Genomic DNA, 24,123 nt, shown 5'->3' with positions numbered 1-24,123 from the left:
TCTCTAAATATAAGATCTATATTAAATCGACATCGGGTCAAAATCGACATCCAAGATGGCGCCTATGAATTTTACCAACTTTTCTTTATGGGTGTAATTTTCATGGTTTTCGGGGTCAACAATAACGAATATCGGGTCAAAATCGAAATCCAAGATGGCGCCTATGAATTTTACCAACTTCTCTTCATGGGTGTCATTTTCATGGTTTTCGGGGTCAACAATAACGAATAATGGGACAAAATCGCAAACCAAGATGGCGCCTATGAAATTTACCAACCTCTTTTCATTGGTGTCATTTTCATGGTTTTCGGGGTCAACAATAAGGAATATCGGATCAAAAACGAAATCGAAGATGGTGCCTATGAAATTTACCAACTTCTCTTCATGGGTGTCATTTCCATGATTTTCGGGGTCAACAATAACGAATATCGGGTTAAAATTGAAATCCAAGATGTCGCCTATGAATTTTACCAACTTCTCTTCATGGGTGTCATTTTAATGGTTTTCGGGGTCAACAATAACGAATATCGGGTCAAAATCCAAATCCAAGATGGCGCCTATGAATTTTACCAACTTCTCTTCATGGGTGTCATTTACATCGTCAAAATTAGAATTCGTTCATAAACTTAAATTATAATATAAAAAGCCTGTCTAACAATATCCCAAATGCTAAATTAATTCTTCATTCCCTAAATATATAAATATTTACGTTTCGACTTTTCACCCACAATATTTACAAAACAATGTGTTTTTCCGTTTCCAATCTAATTAAAAAATCTCAAAATTTGATTTTGAAAGACCTATCTAATCATATGACATGCAAAAAAATTTCATCCTCTTTTTAACCACAAGAAGCTCTACCTCTTCATATCAATTATTACCACCATATTATGTCAAGAAGAGTTATTTCGATAGATATTGTAATCATAAGGTAAAAGATATTACATAAATGGAACGTAATCTTCCTTAATCCCGCAAAGATTATTATTTTATTATTATTATTATTTTCAAAAGACCAAAGGAAATGTATCAAAACTGAATCTATTTTTCAAAGACCTATCCAACGATACGCCACAAGGTAAGTCTCCAGTATTTTTTTGAACTCCACTTGTAGAGGAGGTGTCCTTAGGGGGGAAGCTACGTCCAAAGCACCAGACAACGAATCTAAAGAAATAAAGAAGTTTACAGAAAAAAAATTGATTTGATTTATTTAATATTACAGACTATTTACTATATTTTAATATTTACGTTCATGTATTAGAAATTTATGAAATTACTTTCTTTACACAGTGATAATCAGTTAAAAGACTGATACTAACCCTGGGGTATTTTAGATCAGAAAGTAATAATAATTTACAAATTGTTTTATTTAATATTTATAAATTAAACTACGCTTTATGTTTACTTTACTAGAATTCCAGGTATTTATAAGTAGTCCACCATTTTCTTTATTCAACCAAAACCTTATTTTAACTTACCTATATAAAGGCCATTTTCGGTGTTAAGTTGTTTTAGTTTACCGGGTGAAACTTTACCCACAGAACCCAGTCCATCTACTTCTAGTACTCCTGCTTGTCTGTTCCTGGAATGATAATGTGTTAAGAGTAAAAAAAAATGTTAGTATAGAGCAGAGATTATGAAACTTATTTCTTTTGCCGCCCCCTTTAAAGATCAATTATTTTCAGCGCCCCCAATTTTTTATACATTTCTACTACAAGTATTCCTAGTTTTACATCATAATACAGGGCAGAAATATAAACTAATTAGAGCGTCTGTGCACTCATACGATTTAAATTCATATCCGTGATTCTTCAAAATGGCCGTTAAATAAATACATTCAATTCCTTTTTTTTATGGATCCGCAAAATCACGAGTAAGTGCCCTTATTCAAAATTTTAAATATAAAAGTACCTAGATGACATTACAAATCAACCATCGCTCCCGACGCGCCAATGCCCCCCATTTTTTTCTGGGCTCTTTAACCGTTAACGCAACACTTTAGGTCACCCAAAATGCCAACAAGCGGGCGTTATCGTCCACTTTGAGAAATACTGGTAGTGCCTAGTTTTATATAGCATAGTTCTATCGGCAAAGTAACCATGTGCTTAGTGTTTATAAAGTGTTTGTTATAATTCTTTGACCACTCTTTTTATAGGAAAATTCTCTCAGTTAACTTCTATGACTCTCTGCAACACCGATAAGATTAAAGAAAGAAGTTAAGAGAAGGCGGCTGGAATAGACCAATAAAAAGCTTATCTGTGGTTTATCATAACGATAATGTTAAAAGATGAAGTTACACACGTCATCTTTAACCACTCACCAAAAAATAAGAGAGTTTGTCTGGTAGGTGTAACTGTATGTGCCATATACCAAAAATCTTGCCACTTCAAATTTTCAACTGATTTTCTCTCCTTAGAATCTTTTAAGTAGTTACAGTTTAACATCAAGAGAGGATTTCCAAAATTGCCTGATACGTTTTTTTGAAGTGAAAACTTCTTTAGCCGTTGGGCACTTTTCGATAGGTATGTGTATATCTTTTAAGTGAAATCGAATGGATTTAGTGGAAAGTTCAAAAGTGCATTATTGAAACACTTTGTGTTGTTTTATTAATGTATTATTGAAAATAAGTTAAATTAATAATTCAATTGTTTTTAAACATTTTTAAATTTCAAATTTTAATACTTAAAGGTCTAAGTTGTCACTTTTATCGGCAGTCTCTACAACTGCCAAGTCACTGGATATCTACAGCAACTGGATCATGCCACTACCTATAAAATGGCAAAAAGTCATCGAATCAAATGGCACATTCATACTAAAATTAAATGTAGGAATCTTTGGCCAGTATTTGTGAGGGAAGATTGGATGTGGAATATGTTTTATAAGCAATATCTAGGATATATAGGACGGAAATAATAATAATAAATAATTTTTAAAGAAGCATAGGCACAGTAGCTTTCGGACGTGTCACATAGGAAATGGCCTCCACAAAAAAAATTGCTTTTGCCTAGCCTACATTATCTCTGAAATTGGTTGGGCTATTACTATTATTCGGAAACACAAAAAAAATAGATACGTCCTCCACGCACGAAGAGTCACAAGTGGCTGAAATCAGTAACTTAATACGATTCACCTTCCTAAATGTATTTCTAACAAGGCTTATAAATGATTCAGTCAGTCAGAAACCATCCTGATTTCTGAATTTAGGATGCTAGATTGTTGAATGCGATTATACTTGTCTAAATTCAGTAACGACTGAATTCAGACAACAAAATTTGGTGAAGTGTAATAAGCGCTTAAATGTGGATAGGATCGGAACTTAACTTCAACGATTTTAAAATAACGTGAAAAGCATCGCTGTGTAAGATCATAGTTGCAATACATACCTTGTAGCTCTTGCACGGTGCCACAAGCCATCATCGACTTTAGTATGGTTTGCGATGATAACCACTTCTCCACTTCCCAAGTCATATCTAGAAATAAAAGGAACCCATTAGAAAACACTTTTATTGGGGAGTAGATCATTACTCTATCCCTTTAAATATGATCGAGGACAGAGATAGCTGGTCCATCGTAATACTCGTGAACGGGTGCTTGTGGGTGCGGCATAATCCTGTCATCGACAACACATCTTTTGTTGATATTAAATGATATTCTTAAAACACTTCCACTATTAAAAATGTTCGCATGATACCTACCTAGTTTATAGGTACCACAACGGCGCCTATTTCTACCGTGAAGGAGTAATTTGTAAACATTACTGTGTTTCAGTCTGAAGGGCGCCGTAGCTAGTGAAATTACTGGGAAAATGAGACTTAACATCTATGTCTCAAGGTGACGAGCGCAATTATAGTGCCGCTCAGAATTTTAGGATTTTTCAATAATCCTGAGCGGCAATGCATTGTAATGGGCAAGGCGTATCAATTTCCATCAGCTGAACGTCCTGCTCCTCTCGTCCCTTATTTTCATAAAAAAATACCTACCTTTATTCATTAAAGTTATTCATAAGTAAGTTATTAAACATAATATTACCTAAAAACTAAAACCGAATTCTCAACAGCCAGCGAAAGGAAATCAGTTTTTGTAGCCATTGGTGCTCTGCCGCTCCAAACCAGCAGGCCATCCGGTGATACCGATCGAAACCTGATGTTTATATCTAGTGTGTAGCTTAGTAACCTGAAAAAAGGCCAAGTTTAATTTAAATTAGGCTTATAACACAAATTAAATAGGGTAATAAGGAGTGAGAGTTACCACTTTAAAAATAATAATTTTTTTTTTATTTGAAAGAGCGACATCTCACGTCAATTTCCTAATATGCAAATATTGGGGTTGAGCAGGTTATCAACTGTAAAGTAGATTCTCCAGGTGAAGCTACAACTTGAGGGTTGAACAAAGACACATCAAGATTTAAGTCTTTCTGTAACTTTTCGTCACTCGTACGGTTGGCTTGGTGGAAGAGCGCACGCAGGGAACGTGAGAGGTTGCGGGTTCAAGTCCCGCATCGTTCATAAATTGTTTCTATATTTAATTTGTGAAATTAGGTTTATTGAAATTCAAGTCCTGTCACTTTAACTGATTTGAATATAAGAAAATAATTAAACTTATTCTTGTAACAATATGTATACACGACTGGAGAAACACTAACGATAATCGTGGTATTTGACGATCACTAATGAAGAAAAAAATAGCATTAAAAATAAATTTTAATGTATGACTTAGTATTTGATTTTGATTTTTCATCAGATTCCACAGATATCCATTGGTTGATACATGGGGTTCTGATGTCGTCTAAAGAAATCAGGAAACCCACTGAACGGAAGAACATGGCTGATACGCTGCAGTAACTCGAGAGTCTCATAAGGGCCTTGTATGTATTCTAGTCTTATAAGGGCCATTATACTGGACCCCTATCCTGATTTATGCGAAAAATATTGTTATTAATTAAATCCATAGTGCTAACGCGAGATTCCCAAGGTTTCCTGTTATACGGCCTTTGTCATGTTCTAACTAGTACTCTATTACCGCACAAACGTTTTTTTAATTTTATTAATTGTGGGGCGATAATATAGGTAATATTATGCTTTTACAACAAGATCCCAGAAAATTTTAAAAACAAATGTATTACTAAATTCAAAAGAATTGCTAAAAACCGTTCGTGTGGTAAAGGTTACTATAACATAAATGACATTATTATGTGCGATATTACATTGTTACCATATATTTATAAAAAAAAGCCAGCTGAGTTTCTTGCGCCCGTTCTTCTCAAGTATGTGGCATACTTTTTCGTATGGGTGGTAGTTTTCGAGTTTCAATAAGTGATATCATATCTTATTTTAAATAAAAATATTTTAATTTGAATATTATTAACTTTTTAACCACTGACACAAAATTGACATGAACTTTAACTTACCTTTTCATCGTTTCTTCATCATCTATATGTATAAAGCTATCAACCCCACTGAAACTGGGGTATGTATTCGTATCCACCCAGTTTATTTCGTTACTATTTAAATATTTAACTTGCATATATGTTTGTCCATCGTATGGGCCTTCAGTTATCACTTCATTGCTTCGTAAATAATCGAATTTCTTATTCAACTTTTTCCTCTTGTACTTTTCTATGTGCTTCTTCGATTTCGTTTTGTGGTATTTCAGTTTTAAGCCCTTCTTCGCTACTATAGAGTGGTGTATTTCGTTTTCTGATATGTTTTGAGGGTAGAATGAGATGGGTTGGAGCTTTTCAATGCAAAGCGAGTCTCTGAAAAATATCAGTTCAAATTATTCATATTTTTTTATTTTATGATCACGAGGCATCACTATCAATCAGAAAAATAATAGAACTTCGCTAACCATTTTTAAATTAAACCTTTGAAAAATTGCATATGAATCGACGTGATTCTAACAACAATGAATAGAATAGGTACTAAAATATTATAACAATATATTTTGGATCTAAATATATTCTGGAAATATAGTATTTTAAGAGTCACAAATCTGCTATTTATTGTTCGAAAAAGAATGACCAATCGCGAAAATAGATCTGCTCGACTATTCAACCATATTTGTTTGAAACCGTACTTGACAACGCCGGTTGCGGTCAATGAACTCAACTTACCTGCACGTAGTATTGTGTATCTCCTCACAATTGTCAACATTCACTCCGCCCAGAGCAGACGACACTACAGACAATTCTGCATCGTTGATTATTAACTGTAAATTTTAAACAATATTCATTTACTTGTGTTTATTCAAATATTAATTAAACACAAGGACATCCCAAAGATATGTTTGACCTGATTTATACCAACGAACTTGATTTAATATAAAATTAGGTATTGATTTGTGGTGATCTTCATTATTGGTATAAGAAATTATCCATCTATGTAGATGATAAATGTGGCATTCCTCTGGTATTGCAACCACCACCTCCAGCTAGCCCGTACGTTCATTTGTTTTTGAGTTAATTTGAATCGGTTGCCGCGTCTAGCAGTGGCGGCGGAGGGGGGTGGAGGGGTTACGCATTGCAAGAGCGGCCAATGGGAATTTAGTACCATGGCGTCGTTCAGCGGTAGTTAACGTGCGTTTTGTGTACGCTAGTACTATCGAAACAACGATTTTGCGACCTTATCTCAACGAAAGTTTTGCAATCATTACAAGATACGACACAAAAATCAAGCTCCATCAGGTGTGTTAATTAAAAAATGGGTCGAGGGACCCGAAAACGTGGAGCGAGTAAAATCGTCAGTTCGTGACCAACCTGGACTTTCAACTCGAAAGCGGTCTGCTGTCCTTAACGTGCCAAGATAATGATGTATTAAACCGCATTCTCAAGAAAGATTTTAGTCTACATTCCTATAAAATCCAAATCGTGCAGGAATTAAGGCCTCAGGACCATGCCACTAGGTTGCAATTTGCGAACGAAATGGTAGAGCGATTCACCAGTTTTACAAACATTTTTTTCTCAACGCGGCACACTTTCATCTAAATGGGCATGTTAATAGACAAAATTGTCGTAATTGGAGTGACACTATGTCATGGTGATCAAAAACCCCTGCATTCCAGCCAACCAACCCAGTAACTCTTGACGAATTAAAGGATCGTATTCGCACAGAAATCTAAAACATCTAAACAGAAACATGTAAAGCTGTTATCGAAAATTTCCGCTCTAGATTGCAGCAATGCCAGAATAATGAAGGATTGCATATGGATGATGTGATTTTTAAGAAATAAATTCCCCTTTTGTTTACTATCGAAAACAATAAACAATTTTGATCTACTGTTGTTAGTTTTTTGTAATCATCATTCCAATTATAAACGGACTTTTGGTCCTTCCTGTATAATATAATATATAACGACACTCTAAGGCTCAAGATGAAAAAATCTCACGTCCTTAAAACCAAAATGCAACATTATAATTGAAACGCTTTTGCAGTGGAAATAAGTATGAACTTTGATTTTTACACGGTTTTATTGAATTCCCTGTTAGTTTTCGAGTTATTCAAATTCAGTAATAAAAATTTAACCCCATTCCTGTTCACAGAACGATCAGATATTTAGGAATTTTATTTGTAGGGACAATTGAATTAAATTAATATATTAATAGATCAAAAAACTCTTTAAACCTGTTTCGGTTTTGTTGACAAAACCCTTAGTAAAATTTTTGAAAAAAAGTTTTAACCTGCTATCTTACTTTGATACTAATAATTAGTGACCCTATATGAAACCGTTTGGTTTTTAAAGAGGACGTTCAACTACAGATTGAGCTAAATAAGAATGTTGTTGATGCCTGGGAGGAATCATTTGATATCATCTGTGATTTACCTAAAGCTTTTGATAGTGTTCGACATTCAAGGCTGGTCGGGAAGCTGTGTCACTGTGGCATAAAATAAACTACGCTCGATCTTCTTATTAATATTCAAGCAATAGAATCCCAAAAATCGATACGAATGGCAGGATATTTCCTAGGACTGCTCTCTATATAGGGGTTCCACAAGGGTCACCACAAGATAGCAGATTATATGTGATATTTCACAACCACCTCAAGAAGTGCTTCAAAGGATTGGGCTTGAATTATAGAATACAGATACAATTAGAGAATGAATTATAGAAACAAAAAATAAATCCTATATGACCAACAAAATATCGCATTACATTTTTTTAACAACTCCGTCAAAATGGGTAAGGAATGAATGGGCTTGACTGTACATCAAAACTTAATAGTGAGGCCCTCAACGGACTTAAAAGATACCAAGAACATGAAAATTAGATAACATTCGTTTTATTGACTTCTAAATACTTAAGTTATTGATACAGCTATGAGGTTATACAGACCTGACTAACACATCCACTAAACGAGGACTTCAAAGCTAATCTTGCTGGTAAAGGACTGGGTGCTCCACCCAACATCATCGGCTGATGCAGTTGCAGATACCGAGCCGCTCCTTTGGACGTCACGGATCGTGTCGTCTCGTGTGTCTTATCGTATGTCGTGTCAGACTGCTGCTTCACTCGTAATGAGGCGCGACGACCTGATCTGATGACTGTTATGTGATGCCATTCGTTCTGCTTCAGAGGGTATGCTGATCTGAAATGTATTTTCTTATATTAGAGAACTTGTAATAAAAAATAGAACCCTTTAATGTTAAACCCTATGTTTCTCTATGTACGATGAGCGGCTTTTCTACAGAACTAATGTTTTATGAACAGGGTTTTGCTCCAAGCTTGCAAAAAACATACGGTCTTATTAATAAACGCAGTGTAAAGTTACTACAAGCTTAAAATTACTTCTATCTGTCATGTAATTCTGTAGTGACAATGGTAAGATGAAGACAAAAAGTTTTAATCTTGGAATAACTTTACTTCCCGTTTATTAATAACACAGCTGATAATGATTCTTAGCATCAAGTCGATATTTTCCAATACGGTCGAAATACCCATAGAAATCTAAATAACAGAAGAAGTGCGGCGACTGTCGCCTTATATACATACATTTAATTGCTACTTAGGCTTACAACGCTCCGGATATTGCGAGACTTTTGCAGCAATCGTGTGCAAAATGACAGCAATACAAATTAATTAAGAATATCATAGTGAAAAATGATCGCAGCAGTTTAGTTAAAAAAATACCGACGAAATGTAACATTCTGATTGGTATGTAGTTTCAAGTTGTGGAACAGATTTCGCAGTTAGATAGAGTGAAATAGGTACATTATTTACGCGTTGTTTATCACTCGCTGTTTAGATTAATACTAAATCACTACCTTGTTGCTGGTAATATATAAGTCACCTGTGACGCTGTGACCGTACCTAGCGCTCATAAGAAAATATTATATTTGTAGTGTATAAAATCAAGGCGATTTAATCCGAAAGAGCGTTACATCGGCAAGCGTGACAGTTCAATCCTATACAATTCCCACAAAAAAGTGACACTAAGGAAGTTTTCACTCAACAAACCACTCTCACACACACACGCGATTTACCTGACGAGAGCAATTCCTGAGCCCAGGTCGAAAGCGAACTCTACGAAGTAGTCTCTCAAATGCAGAGAGAAGAAGTCACCTTCATCAGTCCTCTGTTCAGCATCGTAGAGAAGTAATCCGTCGCCGTTTGAGGGTTTCATTGTTATCTGGAAAATATGGTTCTTGTTTATTTACAATATTTTTTATAAGGAGCAAACGGGCTAGAGGTTTACGTGCTGGGTAATAGTGAGTAAGCCGCCCATGGACATCAGCAACACCAGGGGTAAAGAGAAGTGTTGCCGGCTTTAAATTGGGAGTAAGTTCTCTGCTTGAAGTTCTATAGGTCCTAATCTAAAATTATTTAAATGTGAAATCACTTTAATCTATGAGTATTTCGTGTGAATAAATTCTCCTGCAACTAGTTTATACGTGGCAGAAAGGTCCTTGAAAACTGCAGTGTGGAGGAATATCTCACAATCAGATGGTGAGGATGATATTGAAGTTTGTGGCGTGTCAAGCTTAATTGCAATGTTATGTGGCAGTGTAGCCGATATGAATACCATCTTTGTGCTGCAGAAGAGAGCAATTCGCGCTATTTATAACCTAGGTCTGTGACAATTATCAAATCAAATCATTTCATAATAACTTTATTCATGAAGGTCACGGAAATGACACTTATGAATGTCAAAAACAATATTTTCCTTATTGAATCCACCACTACTTCGTAAAGGGTTGAGCTAATGAGAAGAAGTAGCAAGAAACTCATTGCCACTCTTTTATATAAAGGTTTACATTTCCATCGAATTACAAATCATTTCAATTAGAATATAATATGTAAAATTATGCAACAAACATACTCAAACTATACTATACAATTATAATGTTAACACGAGGAATAAACAAAAACTTGTTATGCCCTATAACTACTTACCTACTACTACCTTAGTCGAGTTAGTAAGTCTTTTGTGGGGCGATGTATATGCTTTTACAACAAAATCCCAGAAAATTTTCAAAACATAAGTATTACGATATTCAAAAGAATTGTTAAAGGACGTATTGGTGGTTGAGGTTACTATAATATAAATGACATTCTTAATGATTCAGATTTGGAATGGAGCGACCGCCCTCAGACTATTAAATAATAAGTTTAATTGTACAATATTACTTACAATTACAATATTACAAAAAAAGCCCGCCGAGTTTGTTGCGCCTATTCTTCTCAGGTCTGAGGCATTCTTTTTAGAATTGGTGGTAGTTTTTGACTTTCAATAAGTGATATCACATCCTAGTTTGAATAAAAATATTTGAATTTGAATTCGTATAGAGAAATGATCGACAACTTCTCTCAGGGTAATGGTACCAGAAGAAGATTATTCCGATCCTAAAAGCTCTACAGTAATTCAAATTACTTTAATATTTTTAATGGTGCTTCAAAGGTGCTTAGTTGAAGCCTAATTGAATAAAGTTTGATTGACTTTGACTTTAAATGAGGCATCAAGTGGAGTGTTCTTGAAAAGCGGTGATACGACAAATAGGGTTATTAGGAACGACTTAAGAGGTTCAATTTTATAAACGTATATAAAAATATATAGGATGTTCGAATGGGCAGTATTCCTAAGCGGGTACTGTTAGTGTAGTTAATAAAATAAGTCATTATATTTGGATGCGATTACTAATTATTATGACAGTATTCACGATCATCATGTTCACCAAGCATCCTTACACAATCAATGAATTCAAGTTCTGCAGGTTGATGCATCTAATGTACGTTAATTTTTATTTATACAGCTTATTCTTTATAGAGAAATATATAATTTAAAACGCTTCTAACTTTGAACACCATTCATACATGCAGCACCTTACAAACTAATTTGTGATGTATATTACAGCCATTGTAAAATATTCTGTTTGATTGAAAAAAATCGCCGTAGAATTTCTTGTATGTTCTTCTCACGAGATCTACTTTTTCCGAATATATGGTAGATTCAATAATTTAAAAGAAATATTTATAGTGATGATTCAAAAGCGAAAGATGAATAAAGTTTATTTAACTTTCAGTTTGAGTTTGACGCTTGGACTAGATATCGCTCCTTTCGCCATTTGCAATGGAACGTCCATCTCATCTCACAAACAATGACATTTAAATAATTTACCAGTAGGAAGCTCCTTTGCACAGGATGCCGGCTAGATTATGAGTACCACAACTGCGCCTATTTCTACCGTGTAGCAGTAATGTGTAAGCACTATTGTGTTTCGGTCTGAAGGACGCCATAGTGAAATTACTGGGCATACAAGATTTGACATCATATGTCTCAAAGTGACGAGCGCAATTGTAGTGCTCAGAATATTTGGGTTTTTTAAGAATCTTGAGCGGTACTGCATTGTAATGGGCAGGGCAGTATCAATTACCATCACCTGAAGGTCCTGCTCGTCTTGTCTCTCATTTTCATAAACAAAAGATTTAGTAATTTAAAAGAAATATTTTTATTCAAAAGCGAAAGTTGAAATATTGCTTTTAAACGTCCATCTCAACCACAAACAATGACACTTTAGTAATCATGACGAATTCAGGAAAATTAATAATTAACTTCTGTAATTAACAAGAACCCCGAAGCTTTTAACGCATTTTAACCCCTACTTTCGTTAACCACACTACTTAACTGCCACAAAATTATTAATTACTTGTACAAAAGCGTACAAACGCTAAAAGTTTGTAGCAAGTAGAACCGGAATGAGACTATTGTTAATTAAAACTTTTAACTCCAACCCAGCATTGAACAAGTGTACTTATTGCAGTAGAGTTCACAAACAGAGACCTATTTGTGGTAAATTAAAATACAACGAGTAAAATAAATAATAAACTCAGTATTAATACCGGTTACAAGCTGTAACCTGAATTTCGTTGAATTGAGGATAGGATAAAATAGTTTTCTAAATTGGACGTAATTCTAAAAAAACGCTCCAAACCACAATCATATCGAAATCGAGTTAAGAACACAAAACTGGTCACGTGATTCATATTAACGGACTGACAAAAAATGGCAGCCCTACTGTCACTCTTTGAATGACATCATAACTTACTAGCCCAACCCACATGTATGGAATACACTAATATTTATTAAACTTTAAACACGAATTCCTCAAAATGTGATGTTTGTGGCTTGGAACGTTTTGCAGAAACTACGTCCAATTTAGCTAATGATTTGGAGTTAACTAGTGCAAATTGGGACATGGAATCAAACGTAATCTGTGTCACTATTTGTGTAAAAAATGCAAAAACTAATGAATTCCTTTGTGTTGTTGTGCTAAATATCTATATATACTACGCTGTCAGCGCATGAATAACTAAACGGTATTTATTTTCCTATTGTTTGATAATATGTATGTAGTTTATGACTAAGCTACTATTATTACCTACAAAATTTTCACGTACTGCCATTCACAAGATAATAAGCATTTTTAAAATTAATTAATTAATATGAAAGGACTAATTCGATAATAAATTTCATGGCAGGAGAAAACTAAACGTATTCAACTGTTTTGTTTGTTTACACCTGTTTGTTTCTCAAGCAAATAGTCATTAAGAATTTGTAACCGTGGCCCTTTTCTAGTTCGCACACACATCATTTTCAACTAGTTTTAAATTACCAAAACCCAACAGTGGGAGGCTCCTTTTCACAGGATGCCGGCTAGATTATGGGGACCACAACGGCGCCTACATCTGCCGTGAAGCATTATGTGTAAACATTACTGCTTCACGGGCGCCGTAGCTAGTGAAATCACTGGGCAAATGAGATATCAAATACCATCAGCTGAACATCCTCCTCGTCTCGTCCCTTATTTTTATAAAAAAAAACATTGTTCGGGCAGTCAGGAGATCGTAAGTAAGTCAGGTTTTTTTGGTGTAGAAAATAAGAATGTGCTTACTAATGGAAGTGTACAAAAATATAAGAATTCAATAGTGGTTATGAACGCGGGGCAGGTAACTTACGATATATAATGAATGTGATTGTGAATTGAACTATATTTGTTAATTATTTGCTATTTTTGTGAGATAACTGTTTTTCAATATTTTTTCTCACAAGTTTTTCAATCGGTAATTTTATAGTAACAACGGTGTATGTTCGGATTTGCATACAGGATTTAAAAATCAATAATTAAATGTTAGATTCTATCAACCTTTATTCTACCCACCTTATTTGGAAGAGTATGCCTCATGATGAAGAGCAACAAACTCAGCGGGACTCTATTACTTTTTATTATTCCAATTGTAGCAATTCTCTAGCACCCAACGCTATGTGTAGTAGTAGTTTGTGTGCTGAATAAATAAAATAATTTTACCTGTATGTCCAACCATGACTGGGCTGTATTTCCTAGACCTGGTAATCTTAGATATGACGATCCATTGAACTTGGGAACCTGGAAATGTAAGATTTTAACATTACACAAAAAACGAACTAAAGAATATAATATTTATAGCGATTGTTTTTAATCTAGTCGATTCTTTTCACCGCGAATATAGGTTTTAGATCTGCAGTAATGAAACAAATTGGCAATTCAAATGTGTTTTATGAAGTCTAATATGAATGGTGGAAGATCATTGCATCAGATCTTATGGACAATTTCATGAGATCCTTAGATTATTTAAAAATATAACAGTAAGCTAAGATATACATTTGTTACAGTTTAATTTAAGACTGGTCAAAATTGCAACTCATTACAATGAACAATTTGCCTTAAAATTGTTATTCAAAATATGCTAGACAAATACCATAGGCGAATTGCCAAAAGTGACTATTTTGTCATACCTAGTTTACCATTCATAAGGTAAAACAGATGGGGATGGATGTTAAATACTAGATGGAGCTGAGTGGGTGGAGGCGGAAGAAGCCAAGCAGAGAATGCAAGCTCGTGAACTTGACACGCCCAAGGTTACGTAAAATGATTCATGTTCTTAGTTCTGTAGTGCGGGAGTGTGTCACTCTAAGGACTCTTCCAACGATCGTGGTGACTTGAGAGGTTTGATACTATCTTGAGAAGTTGGGATGGCAAGATTAGTGGACCACCCCACCACGCAAAATTTATTTATTACATCGAAAAATCCACACAACTTTAGTTATGTTATAATAATACAAGTGTAGAACTTACTTTTAAAATATTTATATGTATAGAATAATATAATATATAATATACTAGCTGACTCGACAGAAGTTGTCCTGTACATAATAAATAAAATACTGTTTTTTATGAATTGTCAATAATATTTCATAACATCAAGAATTATTTCATAACGTATGCTCCTTGTTGTTAAATGAAATTGTTTCATAGCAGAACTGTCAAACCGTTCGTCAATAAATTCTCTCACAAAAAATATGTCCATACAAAACAAATATTGGAAATAAAAATAATTATGGGTCCCAAATCGAAATAAAAAGTATCCTATAAATTCTCTCACAAAAAATATGTCCATACAAAACAAATATTGGAAATAAAAATAATTATGGGTCCCAAATCGAAATAAAAAGTATCCTATCTCTCAAGTTGTACCTAACTGCACTCCATGAACTAATCCCCATTTAAATCTGTTCCTTAGTTTAGGAGTCCATCGCGGACAAACAACGTGTCATGTAATTTATATATATTAAGATTAACATTAAAAGTGTTCGGATGCTTGACGTAATTCCAACCGCTGCAGCTGGCAGGCAGGCGTCACATTGCAGACAGTACTTTAGATTGGCGATAGTCACTATGACGTCACTAACATGCGGAATGTCCTATCATCGCACGGCATTATACGTTCAATTTAGCTCACTGTGCAAACATATTGTAGAATGGGCTTCCTAGTTCAATATTTCCAGGACGATTCCTACATGGTTATTTCACAAAATGCACTTCACTCAAATTGCGTTACCGCTCTTGTGATTCCTCTGGGTAGCAGTGATCACTTAACATCGGATAACCCGTACGCTCGATTATCCTCCTTTTCCATAATATACAAACTAAGTTCCTAAGAGCCATTTCAGCATCAAAGCAGAACATTTTAACATTTTTTAAACTATTTAATTCCCACACAACACAATACTACATAAACAAAACAGTTAATAAATCATAATAATGTGGGTAGTTTAAAATTTTTGCAGACTACGGTCATTTACGATACACAGAATGCAATTTTTGCAGTAAATATATTGGTCTCATTAAAACTTTTGTGTATTTCAAGAGTTCGCTTGCACTAATAGCTCTTGAACTGGTTATTACGTTTTTAAAAGCTGTTTTGAGCCAAGAAAATGAATAGCAAAGCTACTTGTACAATTTGTTTAAAAGTTTTGAATATTACTATTTTTACAACATTTATAGAGAGCGGCTAAATAGACAATAATCTGGACTAAAGCTCAATCATGAGTTAGAGCGTACTTAGACTTTGCTCAGACTTTACTCACGTAAATTTTAGCTGAGTGTGATAAAACGCGACTTGACTTTTGCATTAGGATGTCTAAGCTTAAACTCAGCATAGCTTCCGCTGTAAAATTTCAAAAAAAAAACGAAATCAAAGACCATGCTAAGGTGAGTGTAACTTAGCTAAGTTTTACGTAAGTAAAATTTGTGCAAAATCGATGTCCGCCCTATCGATAAAGTCACTCTGAGAAACACAGACAATATACTAGTGTATTACTGATAATAAACTCCCAGCTCATCTTTTAAGTCATAGAATAACGAAATTGCTTAGGCTACTTAATATAATAAGTACTATACAATTTTAGGTGGCCTGCGCAGAACCTTTAATTATTATCCACATTACAAAAATTTTCATAATTTAAACAAAGAAGATATTCCATTTACTTTAGAGAATGAGAAATCGCAATTAATACACGTCTTAGACAATGGGGATAATTCGTTTTATGGGCGGAATAATTAAACGAAGTGAGTTTCATAATTCCTGTTTAATGGCCTTAATATTGTGGCGGAATTGTAAGCGGTGACACTTCTCATTGGCTAAATTTATGTTAAGCGGCTGGCTAGAATAAAATACATTAGTCTACTTGTGTTTTTGTAAAGAAATTGAATAATTCAATAAAATTACTAAGCATAGGTTCTGTTAACATCATTATTAAGAGGAAATTTCCCATGCAAACGTTCTCGACTCATTGGTTTTTAATGCTACATCAAAATTATTTTCCAAATTAGGTTAGTATCATCATCATCTCTCTGTTTTGCTTTTGCAATATCTTTGTATTAGTAAGTGCTGGAAGTACTTCAAGAAATGCTGAAAACGTCTTAATGCGAACGCAAACAGAGGCTTACTATACAATTCCGACAAGTAAGCGAAAAAAATTAAAACAGTCCCACACAGAATCCATCCCATTCAGATTCCTAATTTACGTTACGACTGGTTAATTTTTGGAGGAAGAATTTGCCGAGAGCGAAAATTTGTTTTTTGAGATTCTTGCTTACTATTTTTAGTCGGAGCTTCAGTTGTAGGGACTTACCGCACTGATGATTGTCTCACCCGCTTTAGCACGAGTCAATTCTTTGATCTAAAAGGGGCTCAGCTTTTGTTTCGAAAAGGAGGAGGTTCTCAATTCGATTAGTATTTTTTTAATGTATGTACACCGATTACGCTGAGATTTACGTGTACGGCGATTGTCGTGATTCTTTGTAATAGCTAAAGTCCAAGCTAAATGTAATGAATAATAAATGTCATGTAATGTAATAGCAGGTACCTACACTCGCCACGCGTGACTTAGAGAGGGATGGCTTCGTCTAGAACCAAACAACCCAAGCGGGCAAGCACCGACTTAATCCCTATCTAGCTAGGGCTTTAAATAGCTAGCATATAAAAATTATAGTATTTTATTAATATTAAAGGTATAAGATTTGCATAAGAGGTGTATTAAATTAAATCTCTATTAAGTTATTTTATACTTTTGAGTTTTTGAAGTCGGTTTTTTTAAGCGTAGTTTTTTTTATATCTAATGACTATTATGAGTCTGTTCGATGGTGTCTTTTTGGTCTTTAATTTTAAAATATCTCTATATTTGAAATTGAATTAAATATAACAGAAAACATACCTTTAAGTCTAATGTGATTTCACATTTCTTGCCCGCGTACCCAAGTGGACATAGACATACTCCTTCGACACAGCCTCCTCCATGCTGGCAATCGCAATTATCTTTAATCTCCTTAACCTCTTCACGTTTCACATCATTATTTATATCATTAACATCATCCTCTTCTTTTTTTACATTACCGTAATATATTTTGTTGAAATCATTGAATTTTAATGAGTTATCGATCTGATTCTGATCTGTAACGTCTCTCATTACGATATCATTGTCTTCAAAGTGTACTATATCGTTTATATCGTAAATTGCATGGTCTATATCGTTATGAGGTATCGCTTCACTGGTGACTTCATTTCTTGGTTTCCAAGGGGCTAATGTTGGTGCACATTCACCTGAAACAAAGAAAATTGAATCACACTTTTGCTTTTCTCGTACTTTATGTAAAATCAACTCGTTAGCGGTGCAACTGAGATATCATGGACTAGCTAAATGTTATGAGTGGAACGAGAATGAGTCTCTAGTTCCATACTTCAGCGAGGCGAAATACGCGTCGAATTGGTTTAAGACAAAATAAAACATTCGCCATTATTCGATATTATTGCTACAAATGTCACGTCCAATTATTGCAGGAATCGTAAGATTCAATAGTAGAGATTCGTAGCGGAACTTCAACCTTATGAATCACATACTAAGGTTTAGTATGACATAGTGTTACATAATATACAACTTGTTTACCTGTTTAATCTTTCTTGTTTGTTATACACTGTTTGACATCATTCGAGAATAATCTTTTTGGTTGATTCAGTGATTCAGTTCAGAGGGATTATGTGTGCGTATGTGTTATTAGTGTTCTATGTTAGTGTAGAGATATATTACTGACAGCTACTAACCTATATAAATACCACTGGGCTGTCTGTTCCATATGTATTCAAGTGTCACTCGCGAGCGTCCAGAGAACAAATTTTGACGTATAATACAAATGGCTGCGAAGGAACGTTCAATACTCTGAAGTACTTTTGCATTTTAAATTAATTTCGTTCGTTTTCCGTGTTTTATTTATACTTCAAGAATCAACGTAATATAGCTCATATTTTTTTTTGTAAATAGTTTCCCACCATCCAACGATGTTTGCAGAGTTTGTCATCACTAGTTTTAGTACCACAGACTCTCTCTACACAGCAAACGGTGCCAAAATGGCGAATATCAAACAGGCACAAAAGTACTTTGACAACCGCCAGTCCAGTGTTTTAATATAGTAGAGGTCAGTGCTGACAGCACAGCTGTACTGCGTATTAAATTGTCTGCGGATTTATACTGGAGTTTTCCAAAACTTGTAACAACAAAAATGTCTTTCACAGTGGGTCGCGACATCCAAAGTATTTGAAATGTACTCTTATTTGAAATGTATTTGTGATATAAATTAAATTAAAACAGACTTAGAGCCATTTTTCAATTTAAAACCTCTGAATTATTTCAGAAAAATAATGTGTCGGAGTCTGGCCATTGTTGTTTGTAGCATAAAAGATTTTCATCAGATACCTGCAAGGGGGCCATTATTAAAAATATACCACCATTTTTGCGTATTCAGCTTATTACTATAGGTGGAATTGAATTTATAGATGAAAACAATTTTGGATAAACAAGACTCGTTTGTATTATCTTTGTTAAATTGTTCCAAATAAAAGTTTTATTATTTTATTATTAATATTATTTGAAACGTGCCCTGTGCTTCGGGGAAGCGTCTATTGACGTTAGCAACGTCGCAAGACGCCAACGTCGCAGACCACCAGCGACCCGCCGCGTTTGGCAATACAAGTCAGCAGATTGGGATAGGATGCGTTCCTTTTTTGCATCCTACCATTGGGGCAAGGTTTGTTTCCCTTCGGATGATCCTAGTGCCTGCGCCGTTGCAGTAGCCGATGTGATACTGCAGGGCATGGATATTTTTATACCAAACTCTGTAGTACCGATGCGTCAGTTAAAGCAGCATCTCACTGCAAAAAAAAAGGCGTATCGAACTTGGGTTGCGGCGCTGGGCTCAAAGGATCTGAACTGCAAAGTTCTGAAGAGGAAATATAACCGTGCCTCCAGATTTTTTAAGGGGCAAATCACCCGTGCGAAATCGAAGCACGTCGTCAAAATTGGCAAGCAGCTTTCCAGTTACCCGACCGGAACACGCAAGTTCTAGTCGTTGTAGAAAGCTGCTCTTGGTAACTTCAACCAGCTGTCCATGCCGCCGTTGCGGGCCGGATGGCATTTCTCCAATCGTGCTTAGAACGTGTGCCCCTGAGTTGACGCCGGTGCTAACGCATTTATTCCGGCACTCTTATTCAAAAGGCGTAGTCCCTGACTCATGGAAGTTAGATGTGTGGCGGTCCTCCACAGTGCGGTTTTCAAGGAGTTCTCGTACTACAAAGCTGTGGAATGAGCTTCCTTTTGCGGTGTTTCCGGGTTGATGCGATATGAGTACCGTCAAAAAAATCGCGTACACCTTCCTTAAAGGCCGGCAACGCTCTTGTGATTCCTCTGGTGTTGGGAGAGAATGTGGGCGGCGGTGATCACTTAACACCAGGTAACCCGTACGCTCGTTTGTCCTCCTATTCCATAAAAAAAACGTTAATACCGCCTGAAATATAATGATGAAATATAGTGCTGATGGTCAGACATAAAATTGCGATATCCCGTTTATTAGGTCCACCAATTTTTTTAATAAAGTCTTGAACATATAATGGAGTGTATCACTTGGCTTTTATAATAACAACATGAAGCACGCAAATCAATAATTAATCCAATTTAGCATCCTCTTTCGACAATATGTCCTCATGAGCTTAGAATTATTTGGTGCACCCGAGTCACAAGGCCCCTGTATCAGCTCAGACCGTTTGGCCGCGTGCAATGCTGAGCTGCTCTATTTATCGGAGATCTAGTATTTTGAAAACGTCTCAATTGTTTGGCGTAGCGTACATTCATCACTTGTCACTGTATCATTCATCCATCAGACTAAACTAACGTTTTTCCTGCTGCGGAATTGCCACAAACTTATGCTATCATCCTCTCCATATAGTGTATCGCACTGTTGCTTAAGTAAATGTGGCATTCGTCCACAGTGCGATTTTCAAGGCACTTTCTGCCACCTACAAATGAACTGTATAATGAAATTCCTTGCGCTATGTTTTTAGCACGATACTACATGGGTAGTTTCAAATAAGCGCGTACAACCGAAAATCTCGCTACTCTCATGTCAATCCTTCGGTATTTCAAGAGAGTGAGTGGAGGTGATCAACTCTTATGGCGACAACCAGCATGTTCTTGTATAACCGACAACTGAACCCTTGCGCTTGTATCAAACACTAATATCAAAACTCCTAGCTTCCCATACTCATTATTACCTAGCCTCCATACGCTGTAAGCTCCGTTCAGACCTCTGTTCTCTTCCTACTTTCAATGGCGCCGTATACTATTGTTAGTTCCATTTCAATATTATTGTATCTTCTGTTTTCCAGGAGCCGAATTACACCACCGGACATCACGTCAAAATCCAAAATACCACCCGCGTCACGTTGTCGTCTGGCGTTCCACAACCGCGCGTTTTGCAAGAAATTCTTGCTTCGCACAGCCACTATGTGCAATCAATTACTGTTTCCCGAACCAATACAACTTAGGGGCCTTCAAGAAATAACATATTTCCACCTTTAAGGCCGGCAAAGCATCTCTTGACACCTGTTGCTGCGGATGTTCAAGGGCGGTTGCTTCACCACTATCCATCGCGTGAGCCTCTTTCCCGTTTGCCCCCTCTGACGTAAAAAAAATTATGTGTTTTCTAGAAATGTGGGAATTTTATTTCTTTATTGAATTTCTTAAAAAAAAAAAAAATATGTTCTCATAATGATAAACAAACCATTTTTAGTCAAAAGTAGATTTCTCCATCATATATAATCTTATAAAGTTGGAATAGCTCAGTCATTAATAATACCAATTGGATCAAATCTCCCGAGAGTCAAGCTTGAATCTATACGACGTGAATGTTATATAAGAAAAATTAAATGTCGGATGTCAAATATTATCGCGTTCAACACGTAGCTGGTGCTTATATAATAAATTTCGAAGAAATTTTATATTATATATAATTATATATTATTTTCTCAAACAATTTTATAATATTGTTCCTCAAATTAACAATCACTTATTTTGTGAAAATTTTTGTGGCAAGTAAGTAAGTAAGTAACCTGTTATTTATGCTTACGGGCTACAAGGAATATTTTTTCAATTTAGTTACAGTTAGGAACAATTAGTTAGAGATATAATGAGAGGCTTATGTTTATATTTGAACAGTTATGAAAGTGCATCTCATATCAAAACGCATCTCCTCTCCTCTCCGCTTTGCTGGAAGCTGAACCTAATGCTTCCAGAGAGAAATGAAAGAGAATACAAAATATTATTTTAGCACGGACGAGTAAAAAGAGAAGGACTCCGCGCCGTGATATTAGCAAGTGAAGCACCGTTATGCTAGTGTGTGTGCGGTTACGGGGGATACTAGTTACACAATTTTTTCTCCCTTAAATAATCATATATGGCCACAAATACTTATATAGTATCGTTTTTACACTTTATCACAACGCACGACGGCATTTTTAAAATATTTTATTAAGACGCAAACTGATCTGTCACAGACGATGACAATTCTCATAATGGCCGCCTATCGGCCTGTAGTAGTGTAAGTGTGTGCTTGGTACTATGTATTTACACGTTAATCGGCTTGTTTTGGTGCTACACTGTTATGTAAGGTTACACGGAGTCGTTATTTTTTCACTAGTCCGTGTATTTTTCAATAATTATGATGTGAAGTTTATCGCATCGATTCAGCTGTTTTATTAAATACAAAAACGACCTCACAAAATAAATCTATTATTATTATTACTCGCTGAGCTACTCGGAAGATTGCATAAGAGATTTATGAAAATCGGTCCAACTGCTTTGAATCCATAGAGAATATAATATACACGTCCACACATCGATGTCACATATATCAAAGTCACCCTTACCAGAAACTTAACAAATACGAGCAAGAATATTATCTCAATAAAGTTTTGTACAACTTAATGAAACTCAGAACTTCGAGTTGATTATGAAATACGTGGGACTTTACAAGTTAATATGAGTTGCTAAAAGTCGAGCAGTTTGAATAAACTTTTCTCTCATTAAGGCTTAAAACTTTCATTATCTTGTATGAGATCATATAGTAAGAACAACCGATACTTTTTGGTAGTTTTAAAGTGTTACGACTTTACAAATAAACTTGGTATAAATTTAAAACTGAGAATAAACGGAGAATATGCAAAATGTTTACAAATAGACATTTTGATTATTAATATATCGACACACTTTTACACAAATTCTCTTGCCCCAAACTAGGCATAGCTTGTACTATGGGTACAAGACACCGATATATTTAATGCATTATACTTACTTAAACATACATAAATACATATAAACAAACATGACTCGGAAACAAACAACCATATTCATAATATATATCGGGATTCGAACCCGGGACCTCTAGCTTAGTAGTCAGGGTCACTAACCATTCAGCTATATGGGTTGTCAAATGATATGTTATTGGTTAATTTGGACATATAATGTTTCTCGCGTTTATTTGCAAGGCTACATTCGGAAAACTTAAGAATTATCAATGTATTGACAGTGTTGTCAGCGATATTGTCAACATTTTGCATATTCTTGGTTTAAACTCAGGAATAACTTTATAGCGAGATTTTTTTGTAAGGCCGTTAGACTTTTGTTTCATTTTGTAGGTTTCAATTAGGTGTTCAACAAATCTATGTAAGTATATACCAAAATCGTAATAAACAGCTTGTTATTTTTAAAGCGATATTTTATATAAAATATTTTATTTTATTTTATATATTTTAATTTCCGGGCACTTCTGGGATTAACTAAATTAAATTTGTAAGCAAAATTTATGAATGATGCGGGGCTCGAACCCGCGACCTCTCGGGTTCCATCTTAGCGCTCTTACCAACTGAGCCAACCGTTCGAGTGATGTATGGTTCGTAAATCTTGGTACGTCTTGTTCAACTCTCAGGTTGTGGCTCCATCTACAGGATCGACTTTACAGTTGATAACCTGCTCAACACCATATTAAGAAATTGACTTGAGATGTTGCTTTTTCAAATCTCAACAAAATAGATAAACAACAATAAAGATTTACGAACCATACGACACTCGTACGGTTGGCTTAGTTGGAGGAGCACACAGATGAAATCTGAGAGGTGGCGTGTACGAGTCCCGCATCGTTTATAAATTTTGGTTATAAATTTAATTTAAATCGTAATAAGGCAAGAAATGTACGTTGAATATTCTTTTTGATGAGTACTTCCTGTGAATACAAGCAATACCATAGCCAACTAGTTTATATAATTTTTATCATAGATATATTATGTGAGTAGGTTTTGTTAAATTTTGTTAATTTTTTTAATGAATGGGAATTTTCGCTGCTTATAGCGTACTAGTGGACGACGTCGTAGGCAGCTGCTAGTCAATACATATTTATCAAATACGACAGACTCCTTACAGACATCAATTTGTGT

General features: G+C 35.1%; 1 protein-coding gene across 1 annotated transcript in view; it reads right to left on the bottom strand.

The window, feature by feature from the left end:
- LOC126968371 (pikachurin-like) overlaps positions 1 to 24,123 on the bottom strand; it is a 168,858-nt gene that overhangs the window by 6,165 nt on the left and 138,570 nt on the right. Inside the window, exons 9-17 of the mRNA XM_050813359.1 lie at positions 17,525 to 17,910; positions 13,797 to 13,874; positions 9,477 to 9,622; positions 8,329 to 8,581; positions 6,113 to 6,207; positions 5,408 to 5,755; positions 4,030 to 4,173; positions 3,384 to 3,470; positions 1,479 to 1,582 (exon numbers count right to left, since the gene is read on the bottom strand). Of these exons, the coding sequence (XP_050669316.1) occupies positions 1,479 to 1,582; positions 3,384 to 3,470; positions 4,030 to 4,173; positions 5,408 to 5,755; positions 6,113 to 6,207; positions 8,329 to 8,581; positions 9,477 to 9,622; positions 13,797 to 13,874; positions 17,525 to 17,910 (1,641 nt within the window). The remainder of the gene's footprint in view (positions 1 to 1,478; positions 1,583 to 3,383; positions 3,471 to 4,029; positions 4,174 to 5,407; positions 5,756 to 6,112; positions 6,208 to 8,328; positions 8,582 to 9,476; positions 9,623 to 13,796; positions 13,875 to 17,524; positions 17,911 to 24,123) is intronic.

This window comes from Leptidea sinapis, chromosome 15 (assembly GCF_905404315.1).
Source record: "Leptidea sinapis chromosome 15, ilLepSina1.1, whole genome shotgun sequence".
Lineage (NCBI taxonomy): Eukaryota > Metazoa > Arthropoda > Insecta > Lepidoptera > Pieridae > Leptidea > Leptidea sinapis.
Note: the sequence above shows the minus strand (reverse complement) of the source record. Positions and strands in the feature narration are given on the sequence as shown.